General features: G+C 40.1%; 1 protein-coding gene across 4 annotated transcripts in view; it reads left to right on the forward strand.

Moving 5' to 3' along the window:
* INVS (inversin) overlaps positions 1-26,007 on the forward strand; it is a gene marked incomplete at its 3' end in the record, with an annotated part of 142,460 nt that overhangs the window by 85,739 nt on the left and 30,714 nt on the right. For all 4 annotated transcript variants that reach the window (XM_079927066.1, XM_079927069.1, XM_079927068.1 and 1 more), the window contains exons 9-12: positions 1,066-1,221; positions 1,992-2,221; positions 6,027-6,133; positions 14,723-14,935. In XM_079927066.1, the coding sequence (XP_079783192.1) occupies positions 1,066-1,221; positions 1,992-2,221; positions 6,027-6,133; positions 14,723-14,935 (706 nt within the window). The remainder of the gene's footprint in view (positions 1-1,065; positions 1,222-1,991; positions 2,222-6,026; positions 6,134-14,722; positions 14,936-26,007) is intronic.

The raw sequence follows: 26,007 nt of genomic DNA on the forward strand, positions 1-26,007 counted from the left end.
CCATCTAATACTTAAATGTTATTACTTCGGTGTTCTTATCTTGTTTTGTTTTGCTTCCTCTATGAGAATATAACCTTAGCTATCTTGTTCCCTGCTGAATTCCCAGCATTATATTAGTACCCAGTCCGCAATAGCTTCTGAACAAATCCCCAGGAATCTGCATTTCATAGGCATCCCAGGTTTGGTCCATGGATCACACTTTATGAAAGAAACATTATCCTAGACAGTATAGAGCCATAACCCTTAGGATGAATTGACCCAGGCCTCTAGACAGTTATCCTGAAAAATTCAGAATTTAGAGTGATGAATTAAATAGAATTTCAAGAGTAATCTAAAGAGTGATGACATAAGCACTAGAGTGGAATAATGTAGGCAGGGATCAGCGTAATGTGAAACTCACACATAGTCAAAATTACTCTTTCAAACCCCTTACCAGAGAGGAGACTACATTCCATCTCACTTTTTTCTCCAATCTTGAAAGGAATTGCTGTTTTTGAAATTGCGCCCTGAGGAAATAGCTGACTTGCATTTGGAGTCATGTTGTATGAAAAATGCACTCAGTGCAGTAAGATACACATACTCTCAGTACCATGTGGGTACACAGACCAACTGCAGGAACAGCACAGGTAACCAACTGAAGGAACAGTAGATTGACGGTCCCGTCACACAACCTGTCAGGGACATATACTAATTGAGTGGGTTTGTGGGCAGAATTGCCTGCATCATTTAAATCATTTCTCTTTGTCATTTTTTTGTTCTCTTACTCTCTTAGAAAGAGGAAAAGATAATAAACTAGTAACTGAGGAGACCATTTCAGAACAACAGGATGGAAAGGAAGAAAACAGTGAGATGAGAAAGGTAGAAGGAAAGGGGAAAAGTGTGAGTAATACATATGAATAGAAAGAAAGATAGAAATCTGTTAAAGTTAAAAAATAGAGAATCCTGAAGATTAAATTGCATTTAGCCAAAATGATGAGAAAATCAAAAGTGAAGAAGACACATAGTATAATAAAAAGGTAAAGCTGTTATTTGGAAGCTCTTCACTTTCTTTCGCTCCCTTTTTAGCTTTACATGCTGCTGCCCTTTCTGGCCATGTCAGCACCGTGAAGTTATTATTGGAAAATAATGCTCAAGTAGATGCTACTGATGTCATGAAACATACTCCACTTTTCCGAGCCTGTGAGATGGGACACAAAGATGTGATTCAGACACTCATCAAAGGTTAGTTATTTGAGTTATAAGAGTGCTCCTAACAAGTCACTCTCAAAAGGTAGGATTTCTTGCATTCACCTTATTTTTTAATAGACTTATTTTATTTATTTATTTACTTACTTATTTTTGGCTGCGTTGGGTCTTCGTTGCTGCATGCGGGCTTTCTCTAGTTGCGGCGAGTGGGCTACTCTTCGTTGCGGTGTGCGGGCTTCTCATTGCGGTGGCTTCTCTTGTTGCGGAGCATGGGCTCTAGGCGCGCGGGCTTCAGTAGTTGTGGCTCACGGGCTCTAGAGCGCAGGCTTAGTAGTTGTGGCACACGGGCTTAGTTGCTCCATGGCATGTGGGATCTTCCCGGACCAGGGCTCGAACCCGAGTCCCCTACGTTGGCAGGCGGATTCTCAACCACTGTGCCACTGGGGAAGCCCTTCCATTCGCCTTTGAAATATAGCTTTACATGGCAGAGAGCTGCCTGGGTAGAAGGATGGAGGGAAGAGCCTGGCATCAGGAAACTCAAGGTTCACTGCTAGCTCCACCTGTTAGTAGCTGTTTGATTTGCAAAAAGTCACTGCACCTGCCTGATCCTCAGTTTCACTTTATGTAAAAGGGGAAGGAGTCCTACCCTGACCAGTTCAGAGGCTTATTGTAAAAATCTGAAGTAGATGATATACATGAAAGCTTTTTGCTGAGAGTAAAGCGTTTAAAGGACTGTTGTTATATTTTTTAAACTTCTTTTTGATAAATGTTCTCTGTACATTTTCATTATATTTTTGCTTTTTCAGGTGGAGCAAGGGTAGATCTAGTCGACCAAGATGGACATTCTCTTCTACACTGGGCAGCGCTGGGAGGAAATGCTGATGTCTGCCAGATATTGATAGAAAATAAGATCAACCCAAATGTGCAGGATTATGCAGGAAGAACCCCACTGCAGTGCGCTGCATATGGGGGATATATCAACTGCATGGCCGTGCTCATGGAAAATAACGCAGACCCTAACATTCAAGACAAAGAGGTAGAAATTCTACGTCTTTTTTATATTGTCTGCTCCAAAGTGTTTGGAGCATTGCCTCTTTGTTAACTAAAATTAAGGAAGACAACAATTTACCAAGTGAAGAGATCACTCACAAATCTGTTAATTAAAAGTGATTTGTATTTGTCCATGTTCTCTTCTAGTCCTTGCCTATATATGCATATATAATTTAACAAAGTCGTCATATAGAACGGGAACGGTTTGATAACTTTTATAAAATATATATATGGCATATGATTATAGGTATATAAATATATATATCATATGATTTTACAAACCACATTTTGTTTTGCTCCCTCAGAATTATCACCAGTACTTTTTCAATTGGTATATAATTTTTTTCATAATCATGGATGCTTAATATTCCAAAGTTCTGAGAGCTTTCTGTAAAATAACTAATTCACTCCTCACAGCAAGTCTATAAAGTAGTTACTATTATCATCCCTGTTTTACAGAGGAGGAAATTGAAGCTCATGGAGCTTAAATAATTACCCTAAGGTGACAACAGTGGTGGGAGTATTGCGGGGGAGTCAGGTCCAAGCTATGCCTGTAACCTAGACTTTAGAATTAAATCAGTAACTTCCTATTGCTGGATACTTTTTCATTATTTATAGAACATGTTGCATTAATCATCTTTGCGCATTTAACTTTTTCCTTTTGGGTTATTCTCTTAGAATAATTTCATGTAAGTGAGATTTTTGAATCAAAGTAATGAATGGTATATGAATGTGACTAGGCTCTGATATATACTTTCACACCAATTATTAAAACACACAGGTTAATCTATGCTTCCCTCAGCTATGTAGCAGTGTATTGATTTCTCTCAGTTTAGCCAATATTGACATATTTTGTTAGTTTACTTACTTTAACTCTTTAAAAATACTAGCATATTATGTTTTCCAAGTCAGAAAATATATTCCCTATTAATTCACTGAATAAGTATTTATCAAGATTGTTACTATATGTGAAAGTAACATAATGAAAAATGTGTAAAATATGGTCCCTATACCAATGTTATTAGAAATGCATCTTTTATACTTTGTTGTACCTTTTACATTTTTTTTTACAAGTTCATACATAAGTAGTATATTACTTATGTAAGCTACTTCCCACTTCTGTTAGTTTTCATGTGTATTGTTTTGGACTATCCAAATAAACAATCATGCTGTCTGTGAACAATAACATTTTTATTTCTTTCTTTCCAATTCTTATGACTTTCATTTCTTTGTCTTGCCTTATTGAACTAGCTAGGACCGCCAATGCAATAGAACTGGTGATAGCTGACATCCTTAAGTCATTGTGGCTTCTCAGGGGAAGCTTTAAATATTTCACCATTGAATGTGATGTTTGCTATAGATTCTCTTATATTTTTGGTTGCTAAGAGTTCTTCTAAATCACAATTAGCTGTTTAATTTTCATCAGATACTGTGTCTGCATCTATCAACATGATTATGTTATTTTTTCTATTCTTTGCTATTAATGTGGTGAATTACATTGATTACATTGTCCTACTTATGATATATTTTTGAAATATATGTATTGATGGATTTTTGTTTGCTAATATTTTTGCATTTCTGTTCATGAGAGAGATTGACCTATAATTTTCCTTTCTTACATTGTCATGTTTTGGTAGCAAGGTTACATTGACCTTATGAAAAGAGTTAGGGAGTAGTCCCTCTTTTCTTATTCTCCTAAAGAATTTGTGTAAGATTGTGTTAAATTCTTCTTTAAATGTTTGGAAGAATTCCCTGCTGAAGTCATCCGGTCTAGGGGTTTTCTTTGTGCAAAGGTTGTTAATAACTGATTCAGCTTCATTAATAATTAAAAAGACAATTCAGATTTTCTAATCATTTTCTGTTCAGCTTTGGTAAGTTGCATTTTTTTTGAGAAATTTATTCATTTTATTAAAAATGTCAAATGTATTCACATAAAGTTCATCATACATTCTGTTTTCTATTTTATGTCTGTAAGACCTGTAATGATTTCCTCTTATTCATTCCATACATTGGTAATACATATTGTCTCTTTTCCTTTTTTTAAAAAATTTCAGTCTTGCTTATTCATCTCTTCAAAGGACTCCAGTCTTTTTTAATTTTCTATATTTTAAGTTTTTCACTATTTCATTGGCATTTACTCTTATCTTTATTATTTCCTGCCATCTGCTTCCATCAGATTTGATTTAATATTTTTTAAAAGATTCCTTTGATGAAAGTTTAAATCATTGATTTTTTTCAATATTTTTTTCAGTATATGTATTTAAGCATGTTTCTTATTCTAAGCATGCTTTAGCGCCATCTTACAAATTTGGATAAATTGTACGATCACTATCATTCAACTCAAACACTGTCTGATTTCCATTTTGATTTATTATTTGACCCATAGATTATTTAGAAGTGTATTATTTAATTTCCAGGCAGTTGGGCATTTTCTCATTATCTTTTTGTTTTTGATTATATTGGTTTCCTATTGCTGCTATAAAAAATTACCAGAAACTTAGTGTCTTAGAACAACACAAATTTATTATCTTACTGTTCTGGAAGTCAGAGTCCAAAATGTCCTAAAAACCAAGGTGTTGGCAGGACTTCATTCTCTTTGAAGGCTCTAGGAGAGAATCCGCTTCCTTGACTTTTCCAACATCTAGATGCTGCCCACATTCTGTGGCTTGTGGCTGCATTCCTCACAGCTAGCAGTGACTGGCTGAGTCTCGCTCACGCTACATCACTCTGGCATTCACCTTCTGCCTCTCTCTGTCACTTACTTATAAGGACACTTGTGGTTATATTGGGCCCACCTGGATAATCCAGGATAATCTCCCCAACTCAGAGTGAGCTGATTAGTAACCTTAATACCATCTACAACCTTAATTCCCCCTTTCCATTTAATATGACATAGTTATAGATTCCAGAGATTAGGATGTAGACATCTTTGCAAGGGAGTTCCTTATTCTACCTACCGCACTGATTTGTAGCTTAAATTTTACTGTAGTTAAATAACATACTCTGAACTATTTTAATCTTTCAAAAGCTTTTGAGGCTTTCTTCATATCCCCACACTTGGTTGATTTTGGTAAATGTTCTATGTATAGTTGAAAAGGGTACTAATTTTGTCATTGTTCGATGCAATGTTTTATATACATATCACTTAGTTCAAATTTTACATTGTATTGTTCATGCCTTCTGTATCTTTACTGCTTTTTTATCTATTTGTTCTATCAACTATTGTAAAGATGGGTTAAAAATCTCCCACTGTGATTATGGATATGACTATCTCCCCTTTCAATTTTGTCAGTTTTAATCCTGTATATTTAGAAGCTGTGCTATTATGTGCATACAGATTTAGGATTGTGATATCTTCCTCTTTGACGCCTTTAACACTATGAAGTATTCCTTTTTATCTCTAGCAATGCTTCAAGCCTTTTTTATCTTTCATGACATTGAAATGTTTTAAGAATACAGGCCATTTATTTTATAGAATTTCACTCAATTTGAGTTTGCCTAATGATTCATCATAATTAGATTCAAGTTTTACATTTTGGGTTGGAATATTGCATAAGTGATATTGAATTCTCAGGGTATCACTTCTGGAGACATTTGATGCCTCTTAACATAGTATTAATTTTGATCATTTGGTTAAGATACAGTCCATTTTTTCCACTGTATACTTAATATTTTCTCTTTTTGTAATTAAGCAGCTTGAGAGAAGTGTTTATATATTTGAGTCATCATAAATAACTATGTGTCCAAAAATACTGACACCAGATGTACTTGATTTTTCTTTATGTTTGTAGGGAAGGACAGCTTTGCACTGGTCCTGTAACAATGGATACCTTGATGCCATTAAATTACTACTAGACTTTGCTGCTTTCCCTAATCAGATGGAAAACAATGAAGAGAGGTAAGCCGTTGATAAAAGGAATATATTGTTGTTCATCTCACATCCTTTCTGCCATATTTTAAAAATCTCAAGTTTAGATATTGGTTCAGAAATAAATATATTCATAAGGAAACACTACACTAAAAAATCCTGAACCAGAAGAAAAGAACAAAAGTTCTATGCAGTGTTGATTTAGAATCATGGGATTTTTTTTTTTTTACATCTTTATTGGAGTATAATTGCTTTACAATGGTGTGTTAGTTTCTGCTTTATAACAAAGTGAATCAATTATACATATACATATGTTCTAGAATCATGGGATTTTAAAGCTACTCAGAACTTTAGATATTGCCTAGGGCAAGCTCACATTTTCCAGATGAAGAAATTAGGGCTTCTGGCTTTTGGCTGGTAGCATCAAGTCAGGGGAGTCCTGACTGACCAGGACTACGAATTCGGTTAGGCCAGTGGAATGTGTTATATATTCAAGAAGTTTCTCTTGATGAAGAGGATATTATCAGTTAGTGGACAGAGGTGCCACCATGCAGCATGAAAAAATAAGGAAAAACTAAGATGAAAGTTTGGGATTTTAATTTAAATACAGATTTCTTGAATAATATGAGATCCACAGATTTAGGCTGGAGTTGTTGTCCAAGAACCCAGGCCCAATAAAAAGGACTAGACATAGTGTGAAGTCTAAGCAAGAGAGATTCTTGATGGTCTTGGATCTAGGAAGATTCTAGTAACTTGTAGGTAACGAATAAGATGGTAATCAGATTTCCATACCTGAGTCCCCCCAGCCCAGGTCTGTGCTTTAGTTTTCATTGTTCATGGATGCTGTCACTAAAATGGCCCTGCAGTGACACCATCCCCACACTCTTGGTCACCACCAGCTCTTTCTGTCAGGAGATGGGAGACTCTGTAGGAAAGAGGGTTTCTCTAGTCCTGCTGTCTTGGAGGAAACATGGGGCCTTCATCTTTCCCACTTCTTTCAGAACCCTTCCCCATTAGTTATACCTCCACCTGTTATTCTCCAGTTCTCTTTCTTCTGAAGTTTGTCTTCTTTGCCTTCTCTCACACTGTCTTCCCTGCCTGCATTTCTTTATCATCACATTTAGACTGAAATCTGTGTCTGAATGGTCACTGACAAATTCCTAGTTGATAAATCACATGATGTCTTCATGATGTCTTCTCTGCCCACCCTCACTGGCCTTTCTTTATCTCCTTTCTATTGCCTCCTCTTCTTTACCTTATTGAGCCTATATCTTCTCTAAGCTTCTGTGACAGTATATTTTCTTCTATTTTATTAATTTATTTTTTTATTTTGGCCGTGCCTTGCAGTTTGCGGGATCCCCAACCAGGGATCAAACCCTGCAGTAGAAGCACAGAGTCCTAATCACTGGAACGCCCAGGAATTTCCCCAGTTCTCTTCTTTTATTATTATTTATTTATTTATTTTTGGCTGCTTTGGGTCTTCGTTGCTGTGTGTGGGCTTTTCTCTAGTTGTGGCGAATGGGGGCTACTCTTCGTTGTGGTGCGCGGGCTTCTCATTGCGGTGGCTTCTCTTGTTGCAGAGCACGGGCTCCAGTTGCGTGGGCTTCAGTAGTTGCAGCACGTGGGCCCCAGAACACAGGGGCTTCAGTAGTTGTGGCACACGGGCTCAGTAGTTGTCGCTCTCAGGCTCTAGAGCGCAGGCTCAGTAGTTGTGGCGCATGGGCTTAGTTGCTCCACAGCATGTGGGATCTTCCCGGACCAGGGCTTGAACCTGTGTCCCCTGCATTGGCAGGTGGATTCTTAACCACTGCACGACCAGGGAAGTCCCCCAGTTCTCTTCTAATCATGCGCCTTCTCCATTTCTTTGGCTTCTGTTCCATTTTTTATTTTTTAAATATAAACAGTCTTCAAGGACTGTATCTCTTCTCTCAGCCTATCTCCTTTGGGGACCTGACCAACCACCGAGGCTTCCGCACTCACTTGGGTGCTGGTAAGTTCTCAATCTCTATTTCAGACTCAGCACCCCTCCTTGGTTCACACTGTCATCTCCACTTCATTACCAGCACCATTGTCTAGATCTTGCCCTCTTTGACTCTTTCTGGGATTATCGCAATGCCTTACTTGTTTTCCTTCCTTTGATCTTTCCCTCCTTCAATTCGTCACCTTCCAAAGTAGCCTTTCTAAATCATATCGCTAATATAATTGTTAATCATGTCATTCCCCTGTTCAAATACAGTCTCGTCTAAGAAGATTGTTCTGCCCCACAGTCATGTGTCCCAAACTGTGTTCTCCCTACACTGTGAATCTTTGCAGCACTTGGCACATTTCACATTATGTTATGATTGTATGTAATCTGTCTTCCCTATTAATGGAGAGCTCCTGAAGATCGTGGTCATCTCTGTATTGCTCACAGTGCCTTTCATGAAGTAGATGCTCAGTAAATAACTGTTGAGTTGTCAAATCGGTGTTTTCAGGCTCCTGGGAGCATCACCCTGCTTCATACCAGCCTTAGAAACTTATGTGGAATTCTTAGACCATGTGCAGACTTAGATAAAGCAGATTAGTGTGCCTTACTTTGGGAGTGATAAGTAACAGGGAAGAGCTAAATCGGACTCCACATTGGATCTGTTTCTTTGACTTTAACCTTTGCTTTTCGTTCCTTTTGTTACTATAATCATACATAATGGCCTGCCTCAGGGAACGCTGCCCACCTGTGAATGGCTGCAAGAAAAAGGAAACCAACAGTCCCCTCACCGAGGCTGGCCATTCCAGATGTTTTGCAAGACTGGTTGCCCTTTTATTTTACTTCCTCACTGCCTCTTCCTCTCTGATTCTGTAAAAGAAACTGGCATCCAGACCCAGATAAGATGGTTTTTCAGAGACACTAGTCTGCCATCTTGGTCTGCCGGCTTTCCAAATAAAGTATTCCTTGCCTCAACACCTCGTCTCCGATTCATTGGCCTGTCGTGCGGTGAGCAGAGCAAGCTTGGACTTGGTAACGATTATATAAAGAACTCACTGTCTCTATTATAGTCAACTGACAATTGCAAAACAAAAAAAGACTTGAAGATTTAGGTATTTGAACACTTAAGGAAACTGGAAAGCCAAGTGAAGTCCTCAAGGCTGAGGTTTTGACATTAAAACAGATATGTGAGGCTTCCCTGGTGACGCAGTGGTTGAGAGTCTGCCTGACGATGCAGGGGACACGGGTTCGTGCCTGGTCCGGGAAGATCCCACATGCCGTGGAGCGGCTGGGCCCGTGAGCCATGGCCGTTGAGCCTGCGCGTCTGGAGCCTGTGCTCCTCAACGGGAGAGGCCACAACAGTGAGAGGCGCACGTACCAGGGGGGAAAAAAAAAAAAAAACTACAATGAGGTATAACCTCACGCTGGTCAGAATGGCCATCGTTAAAAAGTTAATAAATGCTGGAGAGGGTGTGGAGAAAAGGGAACCCTCCTTCACTGTTGGTGGGAATGTAAATTGGTGCAGCCACTATGGAGAACTGTATGGAGATTCCTTTAAAAACTAAAAAAAACAAAAACAAAAACAGATATGTGAAGGTGCTGAAGGTTTCTCCCTTTGAAACCCTGAAAAAACAAAAGGGAAAGATAAGGATGTATTCTATAACAGTGTTTACTGCCTGACTGCTATTTTTTTAGGAAACAATAAAAAAAGTAATATTTTGTAATTCAATTTCCATTTATATGCTAACCCTTAAATTTCAGACCTAAGTAAGCATGTGAATTAAGGTGCTTACTGCCTGCTGGAGTAAATATATGTTTAATTACAGACCAAAAGACCAAAAGAAAGAGTCTCCTAAGTGTACTTGCCAGTCTACAGGTAAAAAGAGACAGTGGCAATATCCCAATCTCCTTTAATGTTTCATCAGCCATGCACCTTGATGTACACATGTCGGGACTTGGCACTGCCTTTTCTATTTATTGACATTCCAGTGTAGGCATTCTACTTATTCCATCAGACCATTCCCACATGGCAAGTCCAGTTGAATCTTGTCGCTTGTCTTTATCTACATTGTTTCTTGACTGGTTACCATCAATGTAGTGCTAATTTTTACTTCACGTGCATTGACACAAACCACTTGATGTGCACTGTATAGACATAATTTTTGCCAATCACTGCTGATTTTCAGTCAATAACTATCTGACAGCCATACTCTGACATAGATGGGAGTATTCACAACACTAGAATGTTTCTAAATTGAGTTTGGGATGAAGAAAAATTCAATAGTAATAATCACAATATGGTCAGTTGCTTAAACACTAGGTATAGATGTCAATCTTAAACCTTGCTAGGTATTTGGATTGTGTCTCCCTGAATCAAAAATTGACTGAGAATTGTAATTTGAATAAACCAATTGTTAAAAAAAAAAAACACATTTTTGAGGAAATCAGGAGAACATGTATTTAGAGTGGGCATTAGATCTTACTAAGGAATTCCTGTTAATTTTGTTAATACAAGGACATTGTGGTTATGTTCACATTATTTATAGATGAATCTAAAATGCAGAGAGATTAAATGATAGGAGCTCTGGGATTTGCTTTATTTGTTTGTTTATTTATTTATTTGCCGTGCCGCTGCTCGGCTTGCAGGATCTGGCAGTGAAACCGCCATGTCCGCCAGGGAATTCCCCTGGAATTTGCTTTAAAATACTTGAGCAAAAATAAAAAGGAAGGAGATAGATGAAGCAAATACGGCAAAAGTTTTGCTAATTATTAAATTTGGGTAATGAGAATATAAAGCATTATTATGCTATTCTCTTTTGTTTATGCTTGAATTTTCTCATAATAAAAATATAATTTTTTGTAATAAAAATATTTAACATACTTGAAATGCAACTTTCTATCCACAAGCAGCCTGAGAGATCTAGTTCTTCTTCTCCCCTTCATTTCACCTTTTACAGATGAGGAAATAGAAGCTCAGAGAAGTGAAGAGAATGCCCAGGGGTCTACTGACTTCCAGTTCAGCATTCTTTAGGGTATATTATGCCCATGTCATTTCTTTTTGTCATATTTGTAAGTAAATGCATAATTTGGGCCTCATTTTCATAAGCCATATTTTGATAATACTATTTGTATACTATGTGAAAGACACTATATATTAGTAATTATAGAAAAAATGATCAAGCTTACTAAAAATACATATGTTATTTGCATGTTGATTTAGAAGCAGTTTCATTCTATAGGAGACATATATATTCAATAATTGATAGATGAATTATGGAAGGACTACTGAACAGGGAGTCATATGATTTTAGTCCTCATCTAGATTTTGCAGGTAACTAGTAACTTGACCTTCAGTAAGTTGCTTAATCTTTCTGAGTCTGTTTATTCATTTATGAAATGAAGGTGTTAAACTAAACCTCTAAAATTCAGTTCAGCTCTACTCTTGTGTGGTACTATGACTCTGATGATTTTTTCTGTTGGGGAAAGTACAGTCATGAAAGGCATTTTTTTTTGGCTGTGTGGGGTCTTTGTTGCCGCACACCGGCTTTCTCTAGTTGCAGCGAGCGGGGGCTACTCCTCATTACGGTGAGTGGGCTTCTCACTGCAGTGTCTTCTCTTGTTGCAGAGCGTGGGCTGTAGGCACGCGGGCTTCAGTAGTTGTGGCGCACAGGCTCACTAGTTGTGGCGCACAGGCTTAGTTGCTCCGCGGCATGTGGGAACTTCCCAGACCAGGGATCGTACCTGTGTCCCCTGCATCGGCAGGCAGATTCTTATCCACCGCCGCCACCAGGGAAGCCCCTGAAAGGCATTTTATTAATAGAATATATAGTGAAATTTGTGAAAGTTTTTCTGAATTTACAAAATGCTATTTACGTATAAATAATGTTTTAAAGTTTATATAGGCACCTCTACTTTATGGCCTTCTGGTTTCTGAACAGTAGTGGCAGGTCAAGCTGTCCTAAAATGGGGGTTCCTTAATTTTAGCATTTAGGACTTCCTTCTGATCTTATATTTTCCTTACTAAAGTGATCAAATCACCCTTTGCTTTTACTGAAAACCTCTCCCTTTTATATCTTCCTGTGACTGTTAGGTGAGTTTTGAAGAGCAAGTTTCTTTTCTATAATCATTGGATGATTTTCTGTGTCTAATCATGCATCCATATAATCATCAATTTTCCATCTCATCAATCAACTGATTATTTCCTCCCAACACCTCTGACCCACTAGCTCAGCAACAGTCCCACAGAGGGATCCGATCAGGTGGTTTTTCAGTAGTCATAAGTTCTGGTTTCAGTCCTATGCAAATAATATTGGTGATAAGTGACTGTGCTATCACCAACTGTGCTGCAGTGTATGTCCTGTAATATCAACAATCACAGCTGACTTTTATGAACTGCTTCCTTCTTGCCAGGTGCACTGCTGTCTTCCTCACATTGATTATTTCATTCTCTCTTCATGCCAAGTCTGTGATTAGGAAAAGCGGGGCTTAGAAGCACCAAGTAAGTTGGTTAGGAAGTGACAACCATCATTACCATTGTTGGATGGTAGAATTGGGGGTGTTTACTTCAAATTTTTGTACATCCTGCATTGTTTGAATTCTTAAACTATGTGTCATTTTTACAAAGTAATCATTTTTCTTTAAAAAAAGGAAAGCATACTTGCAAAGGTATTAACAGTGGCTAATTCTGAGTGTGGGAGTATAGATGACTTATTTTCTTCTGTGTATTTATCCAATTTGGTTTATATTTCCAAAAGTAGAGAAGATTTTTTTTTTCTTTCTTTGCTGCATTGGGTCTTCATTGCTGCACGTGGGCTTTCTCTAGTTGCAGTGATCAGGGGCTACTCTTTGTTGCAGTAAGCGGGCTTCTCATTGCAGTGGTTTCTCTTGTTGCGAAGCATGGGCTCTAGGTGCACGGGCTTCAGTAGTTGTGGCTCGTGGGCTCTAGAGCACGGGCTCAGTAGTTGTGGCGCATGGGCTTAGTTGCTCCACAGCATGTGGGGCCTTCCCAGACCAGGGCTCGAATCCATGTCCCCTGCGTTGACAGACAGATTCTTAACCACTGCACCTCCAGAGAAGTCCCAAGAGAAGATATATTTTTTAAAGGAATCTTCCTAAAATCACACATCTAGAAAGTAGTCAGTTGAGATTCAAATACATAACTATATGACACTAATACCCATCTTTTCTAAATAATATATTTATCAAAAAGGTATGCACATTGTACAAAATTTAAGGGCATTTAGTAAAACTAAGTGTCCCACTTACCCCTATCTCTGAGGCAACTAGTTTCCTTCCCAGAGGCATCACTGTCACCAGTTTCTTGGGAAACTTCTAGAGATATATTTTACATAGATGAGCACACAGGGATGTGTTCTTTCTATATCAGTGGAGCACACCATAATACTGTTCTGTCTCTTACTTTTTTCTCTTTTCCTTCCTTGAACAAGCCATCCTGGAAATTGTTCCTTATATATGCATATACCACACTAATGGCCGCGTTATGCAGATGACTTTATTACATGGATGGCCTGTACTTTATTTAACCAGTCCTCTGTTGATGGAATTGAGGTTGTTTCTGTGCTTCTATGAATATCCTCGTACATACAGCATTTCACACAGGAGAGCATATCTATAGGATGAATGCATGTAAGTGAAATGGCTACGTCAAGGGCAGATCGTGAATAATTCCTGTATATCGTGCCAAAGTGTCTCCCCAAAGATTAATGTAGCATACGGAAAGCCTGTCTCCCTTCACCCTCGCCACCAGAGTGTGTTATTAAACTTTCTGATCTTTGCTAAGCTGATCATTAGATTAAAGTGCTCACTCATATTAGTCTTAATTTGTATTTCTCTTAAATGAGTGAGGTTGAATATATTTTTATATGTTAGGAGCCACTAGTATCTCCTGTTTGAAGAACTTTTATCTTTGTTTGGTATTTTTGCCTTATAAATATTTGTTATTTTTATGTAGTTGGATTTATCAATCTTAAGGTTTCTGAATTTTTGTATCTTTTTTTGGAAAAAACTTTTCACTCCAATATTTTTAAAAATCTTCCATGATTTCTTCTAGTACTTTCAGGGTTTCTTTTTTTTTTTAATATTTAGGTCTTTGCTTCATCCATTTTGGAGTGAAATGTGATGTAAGAATCTTTTTTTTTCCAGATGGTTGCCCAGTTGTCCCAACTCTATTTAATAACCCATCCTTACTGTGGTGATTTAAAGGGCCATCTTTATCATAGACTAAATCTCTCCATTTGGAGGTATAGTTTTCATTTCATAAGCATTAACTATCAGAGATCATGGGCTCAAACTTATGAATCTCACAGAGTATTATTTGCAGTGCTTTCTTCAGATAGGAGCAAGGAATTACTTGGAACATGGGGAAGAAGAAAAGTGATCATGTGTTCTGATTTGTGAGCAAGTTAGCAAAACTGAGGAATAGACATGGTCAGCAGCACAAAGCACCTGACCCCAGCTTCACCCTTGTTTTGTGTGCATCAGAGAAGAAAGGAGCAGTCCTGGAGTACAGAAGATAGCTTTGCCTGAGGAACTTTTCCACATCTTAGAATGAGTTTTCCTTCTGCTGCGTAATGTTGCCAGTTTAACTGTGCCCTGAACTACATTCTGACACTTAAAAAAAAATCTCCCTGCTTCAGGTACACTCCCCTCGATTACGCTTTGCTTGGTGAGCGCCATGAAGTGATCCAGTTCATGTTGGAGCACGGCGCCCTGTCCATCGCAGCCATACAGGACATCGCTGCCTTCAAAATCCAGGCTGTCTACAAAGGGTACAAGGTCAGAAAAGCTTTCCGAGACCGGAAAAATCTCCTCATGAAGCATGAACAGTTGAGAAAAGATGCTGCTGCCAAGTAAGTATGAGATCTAGAGACTGTGTTCTCACAACTCAGAGTCAACGTGGAATGGGGCACGGTGGTGGGAGTGGCCAGGAGAGAGAATCAGGAGGGAATCTGAGATCACTGTGATCCTTGTACCCATGTCACCTTCCCGCTTCTGCCCACCAGCCCTTCAGAGGAGGCTAACAGGAAGGATAACGGCCTAATCTCTACTTGGTGGCTGTTCCTCTAGGTTAGTCCTTGACCTTCTAACTCCGGAACAAATCACCCACCCATGGCAAGGAGTTGGGGGATTGGGGTGCTACCTGCAGTAAGCTACGAAGGGATAACTGTCCTCTCACCTTTCCTACCTTTCCACAAGAAACTTATGCCAATATCTAGCCTACTTTTGCTAGACTAAGTCTAGTTTTGATTTGATTGAAGCAACCAACTTGCATAAATAACTTGCTTTCCCCCACCTATTCCTTAACAAATCTGTACTAGGTAATGTAATTTATTCAAGAAATATTGATTGAATTCTTACTACACATACAAAACTCTTGGCTTGAGCCTAAGGAGAAAATAGTACTTGCTTCGAGGACCTCACACTTTTTTGGATAATGATATATAATATGCAAAATAGTCATTTTTGCCTATTATACATTGTGATTATTTTGCCATAAGTAATTGATTCTAGATTATGCCTTGGTTTGCCTTTTCTTTGATACTTGTTTTGGGTATTTTAAATAGCAAGAGAGCATTGCGTTAGCAGGTGTAATACCGAAACCTCTGATGAGAAAGATACGGATGACAGGCAGATTCTTGAGGGATAACTTCCTGGCTGTATCTTGAATGTTTCCAAATCTTAAGTCCTTCCAATTCTTGAATCCTACCATATCTTGCCCACAAGGAGGAAGCATAAGTGTAATAAATAACAGTTAAAAATAATAATAAAAGGCAAGATAAACTATGTTAGTAAGAAGTTGAATACCACTATGAGCTGGAATGCTAACCATCTTGTCAATCTTCAAGACAAGATTGACAGGAACACATCATTTTCTGCAACTCTGAAGCTACTGAACTAGTTGATATCTTGGGAAGTATTATTTTGCACTCTTCTCATAGCAAGGCTCTTTTCACTTTTACCAAAGAATCCAGCATTAACCTAAAGCCTCTACCTGCCTCTTTTGCAGCCTTCTCATAAAAGTTCTCTGCATGTGAGTGACAACTGTAAGTGGGTAATGCATGTGACACATTATCCTGAGTTGCAAGTAGACATTCTCTGCAAGGGAAGGAATATTGTATTTCCGACTACCGATGTGTCTATAAACTCAAGTTTAATGTGTGAGGATCCACTTTCCGAATTTGAAGTCATATCTACCTGAATATGAGGTGGGGCTCTACAAAGCCACCATGGCTGACTTTCTATGTTCCCAAAAAGGAGTGTATTGATCCAGACACATTCCACTTTGTTACTGGAGAGAGGGGCCCCAGAGTTCTCCCCCACCCCAAACTCCCTTTCCAGTGGAATAGAAGGATTGTGGTTGAGTGAAAAGGAGACCTGCGTTCAAATCCAGCATCTGATATTTACTTAAGATGAACTGAACACAGCATTTCTCTCTCTGGGCCTCAGTTTCTCTATCTGTAAAACATGACAAATTAGACTAGCTGATTTTAGGCACCCTCCAGCTCAGTGGAAACCCCTGTCTTCGTTGTTAGTGACCTAAGCCTCCTCTTCCTCTCCTTTTCCAGTGATGCTGCCCAGAGGCTGTATGCCTGGGGCCAAGAGTTCCAAGTCAGTGTACGCTGGGAACTGAAAATACATTTATCAGGAGAGCTGTATGGAGGAAGGGGTTTCAAATAATGCCATGCTTAAAAAGAGTACTGGCTTGCAGTATTTTTTCCCTAACATGGCCTTTTGTAACTCCAAGCCCAGAGGGTTTGAACCGACAAGGAGATTTAGGAGACATCTTTGTAGTCTAACCCCCACCTTCTACCCTTTTAGTTGTTATCCTGATTCGTTTCAGTGTTGTGAAAGACAGGCCCTCTTCGTTCTTAATTCTTAGTTTCTGAAATTGATTTTTAAAAACGCTTTTAAATGGTAGCTGTGCTTACTGTGATAATCATTGAAATTACCGAAACTCAAAACCTCCTGTACTTTTTCTCAGTCACAGTCTTTCCTTTATTGGTCCTCATTATTGGGAGTGAACAAGTTTCTTACACTTCCTAACCATCACCTCCTACAGACATTGTAGCATAGATCTCCAAGAGAAATATTTAAATGGAGAAGTAACTGATTTAAGTTGTATTAATTTTATTTCTCAGAAGTTATTTATGAAAATCTGAGTCAGTGTTTAATTTTGGTTTTAGATTTGGTTTTAAGAAACAGAAATCAGAATGTTAAATTCAGTCTTTGCTGCTGCTGCCTCATTGGCCCAGGCACATCATGTTGCCTCAACGTACCTTTCCCTATTTCTCACGTTACGATGGCAGAAATCACCTTCCTTAAAGTAAGGATGTCAAGAAACTGATTAAACTTAAAGGGATTACTATTTTACTGGTAGAGAAATTGGGAGAGAGAGAAGTTTTAGTCATATTTTCTAAGTCATTTTTTTTTAGAAAATACTATTTAGGAAATACCTATAATCCATTTAAAAGCACTTTACAACTCATACTGCACCTCCTATGAGGTTGCCAAAATGCACATTACTGTAGTTTCCCTGCCAAAGCACAGAGTTGAATGCACATGAAAATAAGACTGTGTTTATGTTGATCACTCTTATTCCTTGAAGCTTCCTTTTTCCCAGGTTTTTATTTCACTGTCTAGTCTCAGATCTCCTCTAAGTCCCTGAACTCTCCCTTCTCACATCTTCTTAATCATTACCATTTCCACACTGAGGTCAGCACTGCAGGCTAACTCCTCAGACTTCTATTCATGCTGTACTTTTTTCATTGAAAATATATCTACTCTGAAAACTTAAATTACTTCATCTCTGTAGATAACCCCTTCATCTCTCTCACATCTTGAGCTCCTGGAACTCTAATCCCAAATCATCCGTTGCCTACCAGGCATTTCCACTTGTTACTTGCCAGTATGTCAGATCATTGGACATTTCCATTTGCATGTCCTGTTGTCACTGTCACTTCAGGCTCACTGTGTGAAACCTACAACTCATCACAACCTGTCTCCCCTGGCCTCCTGATTTCCCTACCAGTGCTGCTGCCACTGATTCTGCTAATTCCTCTTTCTGAAATGTCCTTTGCTTCAGTTCTTCTGTCCCACTGCTCTGTAGAGGCCGTCATTCTTGAATACCATCCGTGATACTACATCAGACCCTTCAACATTTGACTTCCACTTATATCTCCGAGTCTCATTTCTCTCCATTAGTTCCACCCTCCCACCCCTCACACTCGAGGCCTCAGCCATCCTGAACTTCCACCACTTCCTCACTTACCACCACGCTCTCGGGAGACCTGAGCTTCCTTCTGACTAGTGCATGAGACTGAGTATGACTCTTAGAGTTAGTTACAGAATCAAGTCCGGTTTGGGTCACCCACTTCAAACTCTTGTAATGCCAACGTCCCTTGCATGGGAAGTTGCGCTGTGTCCTCAGAAAGTCAAGTGACAAGTTCTGTGCCCCTCAGGCAGCACATTTCATTAGTGGGCAGTTCTGTCTGGCAGAAGTTCTTTTCTACCTTTTGATCCTGAGCTACCCTTTGAAGCAAAAGAGAAAAGTCTAAATCCTTTTCTATAAACCAACTTCCAGATAATTAAAGAAGGTGCTCATGATACTCACACTCGTACCCCAGCTCTCCTTCTCACTTTGTAATAGATCCCCTTGCAGCCAGCTCCCCAGACATGTTCAGTTTGTCAATGGCTTTCTTCAGGGTTGACCCATAGGTCTGAATCTTCTGCTCATCCAGTGGTCTGATCCATGGGGAATCACTTCCATGATTCTACTCCATACCATTCCACTTCTCTGAGCCTCAGTTTCTCATCAGTAAAATGAAAAGATTTCTTAGTCCAGGACAAGCTTTGGGGCTCCATGAGTGCCCTGAAACTGTAGGCAGTATTTTGTGTGTCATAAGCATATGTGCATTTGGTGGGGGGGGGGATCTTTGGATTTTTATTACGTTCTCTAAGAGGGTTCGTGAATCATAGAAAGAATTTTTTTTTAGATCGCACTAAATGATATCTGAGGTTCCTCCCAGCTCTAACATTCTGTAAGTCAAAGGTCCTAAAATGCATGACATTTTCTCATTCCCTCGAGAGGAAGTCAAAGACCAAGTATTACTAAGCCTGTTATTCAGCGACAATGAAGAGATAGAATCTGACAGACCCCCACATACAATGCAATACCACCTGAAAAGGTTAGAGCTAAACCTTTTCTGCCTGGTGAGGTAATCAGTTTTCTCTCACTGGAAATGTTCCAGCAGAAACTGAATTGTCATCTCTCCAGGATAATATATAGGGAATTTTAAAAAGTATATGAAGAGCTGGTCTCTCAGATCTCTTCAGAGTCAAAGATTCTATGAGAGCTGTGCCCTCCCATCTGCCTGAAATAACCTATTCTCACATCCCTCCTTTCTCATTTTGACATTATTTCTTTGTAGCCTTTTTTCTCTTCTAGTTTAATTAGTCTCCCATATCGTCCCTTAGCTCTGGGTAGATATCTCTATTTCAGCATGCATCACATCTAGAACTCACTGTCTGCAGGAGGTATGGGTCTGATTCCCTATTAGATTGTCAATTCCTGGAGAGCAGGGATTATATTATGTACCTCCATACTTCTAGTGCCTTAGAGCCCTTGATATATAGCAAGCATTTAATAATATGTGTTCAGTAACTGCTCCTACAGTGGGTCTAAGACCTTACCTAAGTCGTTCATCATTCTGGGCCTTAGTTTCCCCCTCTGTCAAGTGGAAGGGTTGGACCAGGTCCTCTCTGAGGTCTCCTTCAATCTCTGTAAGTGGACCAATCACTGTAACTTGTTTGCCTTACTCAGGCAGCAAACACATTTATGTACCATTTATCCTCATAACACACACTGGCACTTGTATTTGTGCATTTGGTTTTCTAGCTCCCTCCATACTTATCATGAGCAAATTACCATTTGACACGTTTATGATTTTAAAAAGAAACCTAAGAGCAATAAGGTTTATCACTGCATATACTTGAACATTAGACCCCACTATGTGGCTTCCCCAGAGAGTTGTATTTGCCCAGTTTTGCCAAGAAATTAATTCTATCAGACATTGTAGTAATAAGCAGGCTCTTTCCCATTCCATGAGCATTCAAGTTGCTATTTGCCATGAATACAAGACCTAAGAGAGGCTTGAGAGATGTGGTTAAAATAGCTTCTACAGAAAAAGGATTTGTGTGGTTTCAACAATGAGCATTTTCTGAAAATATCAATAGGCCCAGCCCTGTAACTCTTAGATGGCAAGGCACTCGTGCCACACCCAGGTTTCTTCACTTCTAACCAGATGCCTTTGCAGCTTAACAACTTTACCTGTTAATAAAAGTAATAATGATTACTTATATTAATATAGTGCTTTATAGCTTACAGAATTCTTGTACATTAAATTTGTACAAAACCCAATGAAGTGGACAGGGCAACTATCCTTAAACCCATTTCATGCAGGGGAAAATAACACAGAGAGATTAACTTGCCTGAAATCACACAGCTAGTAAGGGAGAGTTGGCACATGAATCTCAGTCTTGCCCAAAGCCAGGGCTCCTACCATTGCTTGGTTCAGGGGAATCAGCCCTCCAGCCATGCTTACGCTAGAGGCTCTCTCCAGATGCCAGCACCATCTGATAGGCCAGCATGGAACAATCTTGCTTCTTTTTCCTGACTCATATGCAACATGTAATTGTTGGTGGCAAAAGTCTCCAGGCCCCCAAGTCAGCTTTTGTCCTAACTCAATGCTTTTTCAGTTGTGCCGTGTCATTTCCGGTGATTGTTAAGAGAATGGTACCAAGCCACCAGAATCAGTTCTGCAACATAGTTCAGGAAAAATCTTCTTGTTATTCTCCAAGCTAACATAGCAGAGCATACCAGTATCCTCCTAAATCCTTGAGAAAGTTAAGAAAATTAGTTGGCCCCAAGCCTACACCAGGACGATGAACAAGAATGGCACTAGGGCAAAGCTGAGATAAGTCGGTACAACAGCAGGACACACTAACTTAACCTCCCTTTTCTGTGGAAACCATTTTAATCACATCTCTCAAACCCCTCTTAGTCCTGTATTCATGGCAATGGCAACTTGATACTCATGAATGAGAATGAGCCTGCTTTATTTCTGCAGTGTCTGAAAGAATTAATTTCTTCCTGTTAAAAATTGACAACTAAAACTCTCTGTGGAAGCCACATAGTGGGGTAGGGAAAAAATCCATCAGCTTCCAGGACTTAAACTTTCCAGGCCCAGAGGCAGGTCTGTGCCGTATTGCGCAAACGGACGGACGCATTCAGTGCTGAGATGCTAAAGCCATGGAACATTCAAGTCTTTGAAGTTACTGCCCTTGATCTGGTTCTCTGCACATCAAGCAAACTTTTGATCACTTGGTTTCTTACTGGCCTTTTTTTTTTTTTTGCAGTGGTTATCTAGGCTTCTCATTTGCAGAAGTCTCCATTCTTGGGTCTTAGATCTGGCTTGGGAGGGCTTCAGGGTATATCTCTGACCCACAGAGATTTGCACCAGCAATGTATGCCTTGGGTCTTTTCTTCCCTGGGTGAAACAGCCCCGTTTCTCCAGCCCATCCTTTGGAGACCCTCTTTACCCTGTGGTCCATAGGACCCAAAGCAGAGGTTGTCAAAGATCTGATCCCCAGTTGGCTTTCTTACCTTTTCATACTGTGAGCCTCTGGGGAGCTGCAAAAATTGCTCTAGAAGAGACAGTACAAACCAGACTAATTGGTAGCCCATCAAAAGCTGTTGTCTGGCTGATTTCCCTTGAGATAATAGAAAACAAAAAAAAGAGGGAGGAAAATGCGGGACTAGTTTATACATTAAGATTCTGCTATCTTAATAAATTTCCTGCTAAAATATTACTTGCTGTGTCATGGACAGGATTTTTTTCTCTTTAAATTTTCATGTAAAGTAGAATCACATTGGTTCTTTTTCTTGTATTTGTTTCCTAAACTTTACAAAAATAGGTCAAGTGTATAGCATGGCCTACCATGAAGATTAAAGATCTTTGACATTCCGTAATAAATTAGTTGGAGAAAAAACACTTAAATTTTAGGACAGTTATTGAGTCTAAGGGTTCAGGACTAAAAGCTATGCTAGAAGCTAGCTTGAAATGCTGTTAATGTTTACTTTAATGTAGTCTTACCACTTTTTTCATATGACCCAATTCACTTTTTTAAATGACGGAAGAAGACTGAGTAAAATTTTTAAAAATGATTTGTGAGATGAATTTTACAGGAAGAAGTAAAGCTGCTGAATTCCAGCTCAGCCCTGTGTATAGAAAGCTGTTAGCACGTAACCTCGGATAAGTCACTAAGCTCTCTGCCTCAGTTTCCTTATCTACCAAATAAGTGCATTGCCCTCATTAAAGTGAGTTTCCTTCAAGTTCTTAGATTATGAGCAGTGGTTCTGGACCTTTTCCCCCCAGGGAAACACACAAACACACACAGGATCATATTCTATTCTGAGGAGCTGTATCCTCTGTGTGTGTGTGGGGGGGGGGTTGCTTTTTGTTTCAAGGCAGCAGTACAGATAAAATAAGATGCAGCTTATGCATAATTCCCAGTTCTAATCCCTCTTCCTCAGTGATCACTGCTTTTACATTCAAGAATCACAGCTCTGGAGATCTGCACATTTGTGGGCTGTGTGCCACCTGGAAGATTTTTTTAATGCAAAATGCATCCATTTTTTAAAAACATTAATTTACTTCTGTTCATCAGCTGAGTGTGTAATTATATATTCTCATGATTACATTCTTTCTCCCGAATCTGCTTACTGAGTTCCACCAGAATGAAAAAAATAACCCCTTGCAAACCTCCCCCCTCCAGAAAAGTCTTCAGAAGGCAGAGCTCCCTTACCTGCTGGCCATCTTGATCACTCTAAAAGGCTAGATCCCCTGTTTGTCCTGTGACCGCCTTTGTGGGAGGCCCAGAAAGGTCTTCAGTGACAAGGTTTGCCCAGGGGCTGATTGCACAGTGGCTTCTTGGAACTGAAAAGGAAAGGGGTTTAGTGTCCTAAAAGAAGGAGAAATGACTGCTCAAATAACAGTCTAGGCTATCACCTCAAAGCCTCTTTTGATGGCAATGATATCCATGCAAATGCCAAGCCAGGCGACCCCACACGCCTGTCTGTCTGAAGGACCAATATATTCTCTTAAAGCACTTCTGTTCATCAGTGCCAGTAAAAAGAGCAGCTCTCCCTCTGCCTGCCAGGAGCACCGCTATTAGATCAATTAGCAGCACCTCAGCCACCCAGATGCTTCCACCTTCTTCTGAAAAGCAGCCTTCCCACAGACAGGTCACACTGAAATGGCACTTGCTAGCATCCGTGTGAATCCCAGGCACTGATGATGACAGGCTGTCCAGCTCGCCTGTCGACTGCAACGCAGTGCACACAAGTGTCAGCATTTGGCAAAGCCTGTAACAAGGCCAGAGTCAAATGAGAACATTCGAGCTGTACAGGAGTCAGCACGAGCCATCTGACCACTTTCTCTGGGATTGCACTCAGTAGGAACCTATCAGAGAGGCAAGCTTGGACCCCAGATCAGGGGCTTCACCACACAGGACGAAAGACCTTCAGAAGGGGAGTTAAGGGACTTCTCTGGTGGTCCAGTGGTTAAGACTCTGTACTCCCAATGCAGGGGGCCAGGGTTCGATCCCTGGTTGGGGAACTAGATCCCACAGGCATGCCGCAACTCAGAGCCTGCATGCTGCAGCTAAGAAGTCCACATTGCCACAACTAAGAAGCCCGCATGCTGCAATGAAGATCCCGTGTGCCACGACTAAGACCCGGCACAGCCAAAATAAATAAATAATTAATTTTTTTTTTTTTTTAAAAGGTAGGGGGGGAGTTAAGTTGACAAGGCTTTATATTAAAGTGTGACTCGGATATCTGTCATCTGGGACTTTCCTCTCCCTTGAGATATAAATAAGCTTTGCTTCAGATTGCACAGTCTGTGGAAATCTGAATCCTATGACTTCTCGGGGGCTTGGGCTCTCTGCCGCAGCTCTTGGTTCCATTCCTGGGACCGTAGCCCTACAACTTGTCAGGTTGCCTATAAAAAAGCATGTATGAGCATGGGAGGCCTTCCGAAAAGCTGGTGTCAGTGAGGAGACTCACACCGCATATCCTCTAATGGCATAGTTAACAGGCCACACGAGACTTCCCTATTCTCTTAAGCTTTGCTACTCAGAGTGTGGCCAGAGGACCAGTAGCACCTGTAGGACCTGGGTGCTTGGTAGAAATGCAGACTCTTGAGCCCCACCCCAGCCCCAGTAAATCAGAATCTAGGTTTTAGTAAGATCTCAGGAGATTCCATTCATTAAAGTGTGTGGATCACAGATCTAAAGTCCTTTTCTGTCCCCTCACCCTGGACGATTCTCTACCCTGCCCTTGCTCCACGCAGTACCCAATCTTTCGCCTTTTCTTTCTTCCCCCTCCCTTCTCTCCTGTCCTTTCATCTCTTCCCTCCCTGTCAGGAGATACAAACAAATTCTTTGTGTCCTGACAGAGCAGGCCTCTTTTCTGGAGCCTCAAAGCCAGTCACCACCTAGGCCCTGAGGGTCTCACCTTCTACCAGCCCTCAATCCTGTCCCCAAGCTTACTGAGGTATTTGTCTAAACAAGGTCCCCCACTAAGAGGGACCCTGATACCAGCTACTCCAATAAAAGAAATCTCTCCATCCCATTACATAACACAGCCCCGATTTTATAAAGACATTCCAAACAGACCCTTAAATCAATTCAGGATTATTAGCCATCATGTAAGTGTTAGACCTGGGGAAGCTGAGCCTTCGGCAGGAAAGTGACTTATTCAAGGTCTTTTTGTGGTTACTGGCAGAGGCAGGACCAGAAGAATTCTTAGACTTCCCAGCAGTGTTCCCTTCACTACACCTCTAATTATTCTACTTTAAACTGCACCTTTAAATGGCAACCAAATTCTCTTCCTGAGCAGCAAATATGTATTGGGTGCCTGCCGTTTATAGCAACTGTTGTTTAAAGGTCAAAAGAAGCAAAACAGACCCAGTTTTTCCATACTCGCTCCTTTGCCCAGACTTCTCCCTCAGACTAACATCCTCATTCCCACCTATCTGCCTGGCAAACTCCTACACATCTTTGAGAATCAACAGTTGGGACCTTCTTCCAGGTTCCTCCACAAAATTAATCACTACTTCCTCTGTGCAAGCACGTTATTATAACATTTCTTCCGTCATATGTTAAGCCTTTGTTGTCCTAGCTGTTCCGCTCTGGGTAGAAGGTTCTTCAAGGGAGGGCCGAACTCTGTGGTCCTCATCACTGTATCATCAGTGCCCGGCACAGGAGAGGTGCAGAAAATGTTCGTTTTCGTCCTCTTTTTTTTCCCTTGGATATCCCTACAAATTAATGACATCAGTCAAACAAATCCTGTCCTTAACTCAGCCACTTCGTCCTTAAGCACCTGACCCCTTTCTGGACCTGCGCTACCTCGGCCCATCTGCCTCACCCGGCCACTCATTTCTAGTCTTGGCCTCCCCTGTCTATTCTGTTGCTACCCAAAGGTTCCAGCTTAGCCACCAGCTACTTGTGTATGACTTCTTGAAAATCACCTGTTATTGTAACAGGTGATTCTGGACCTCATCTGCAAGTTGAGTGGGTTTGACCCATAAGCTAAGAGCTCTCGATGGCAGTGTTACGAGATTATAACACACCTCACAGGTGTGTTATAATCAGTTGTGAGGTGCTTTGTAATTTTTTCATGTAATCGTTAAGGTTTACCAGTGGTCTTTTTAACAAATAGAGAAGATTAAGGGTTATCCCTCTGACTATCATTCTCAGTTTCATAGAAAAGGGGTGTAGTTCCAGGGATCACAAACACTTGGGGCACACACACCTTGGGATCCTCTTATGTCTCACCAAAAAGTTCCATATTATGTGTGTC

Source organism: Stenella coeruleoalba, assembly GCF_951394435.1.
Source record: "Stenella coeruleoalba genome assembly, chromosome: 7".
Classification (NCBI taxonomy): domain Eukaryota; kingdom Metazoa; phylum Chordata; class Mammalia; order Artiodactyla; family Delphinidae; genus Stenella; species Stenella coeruleoalba.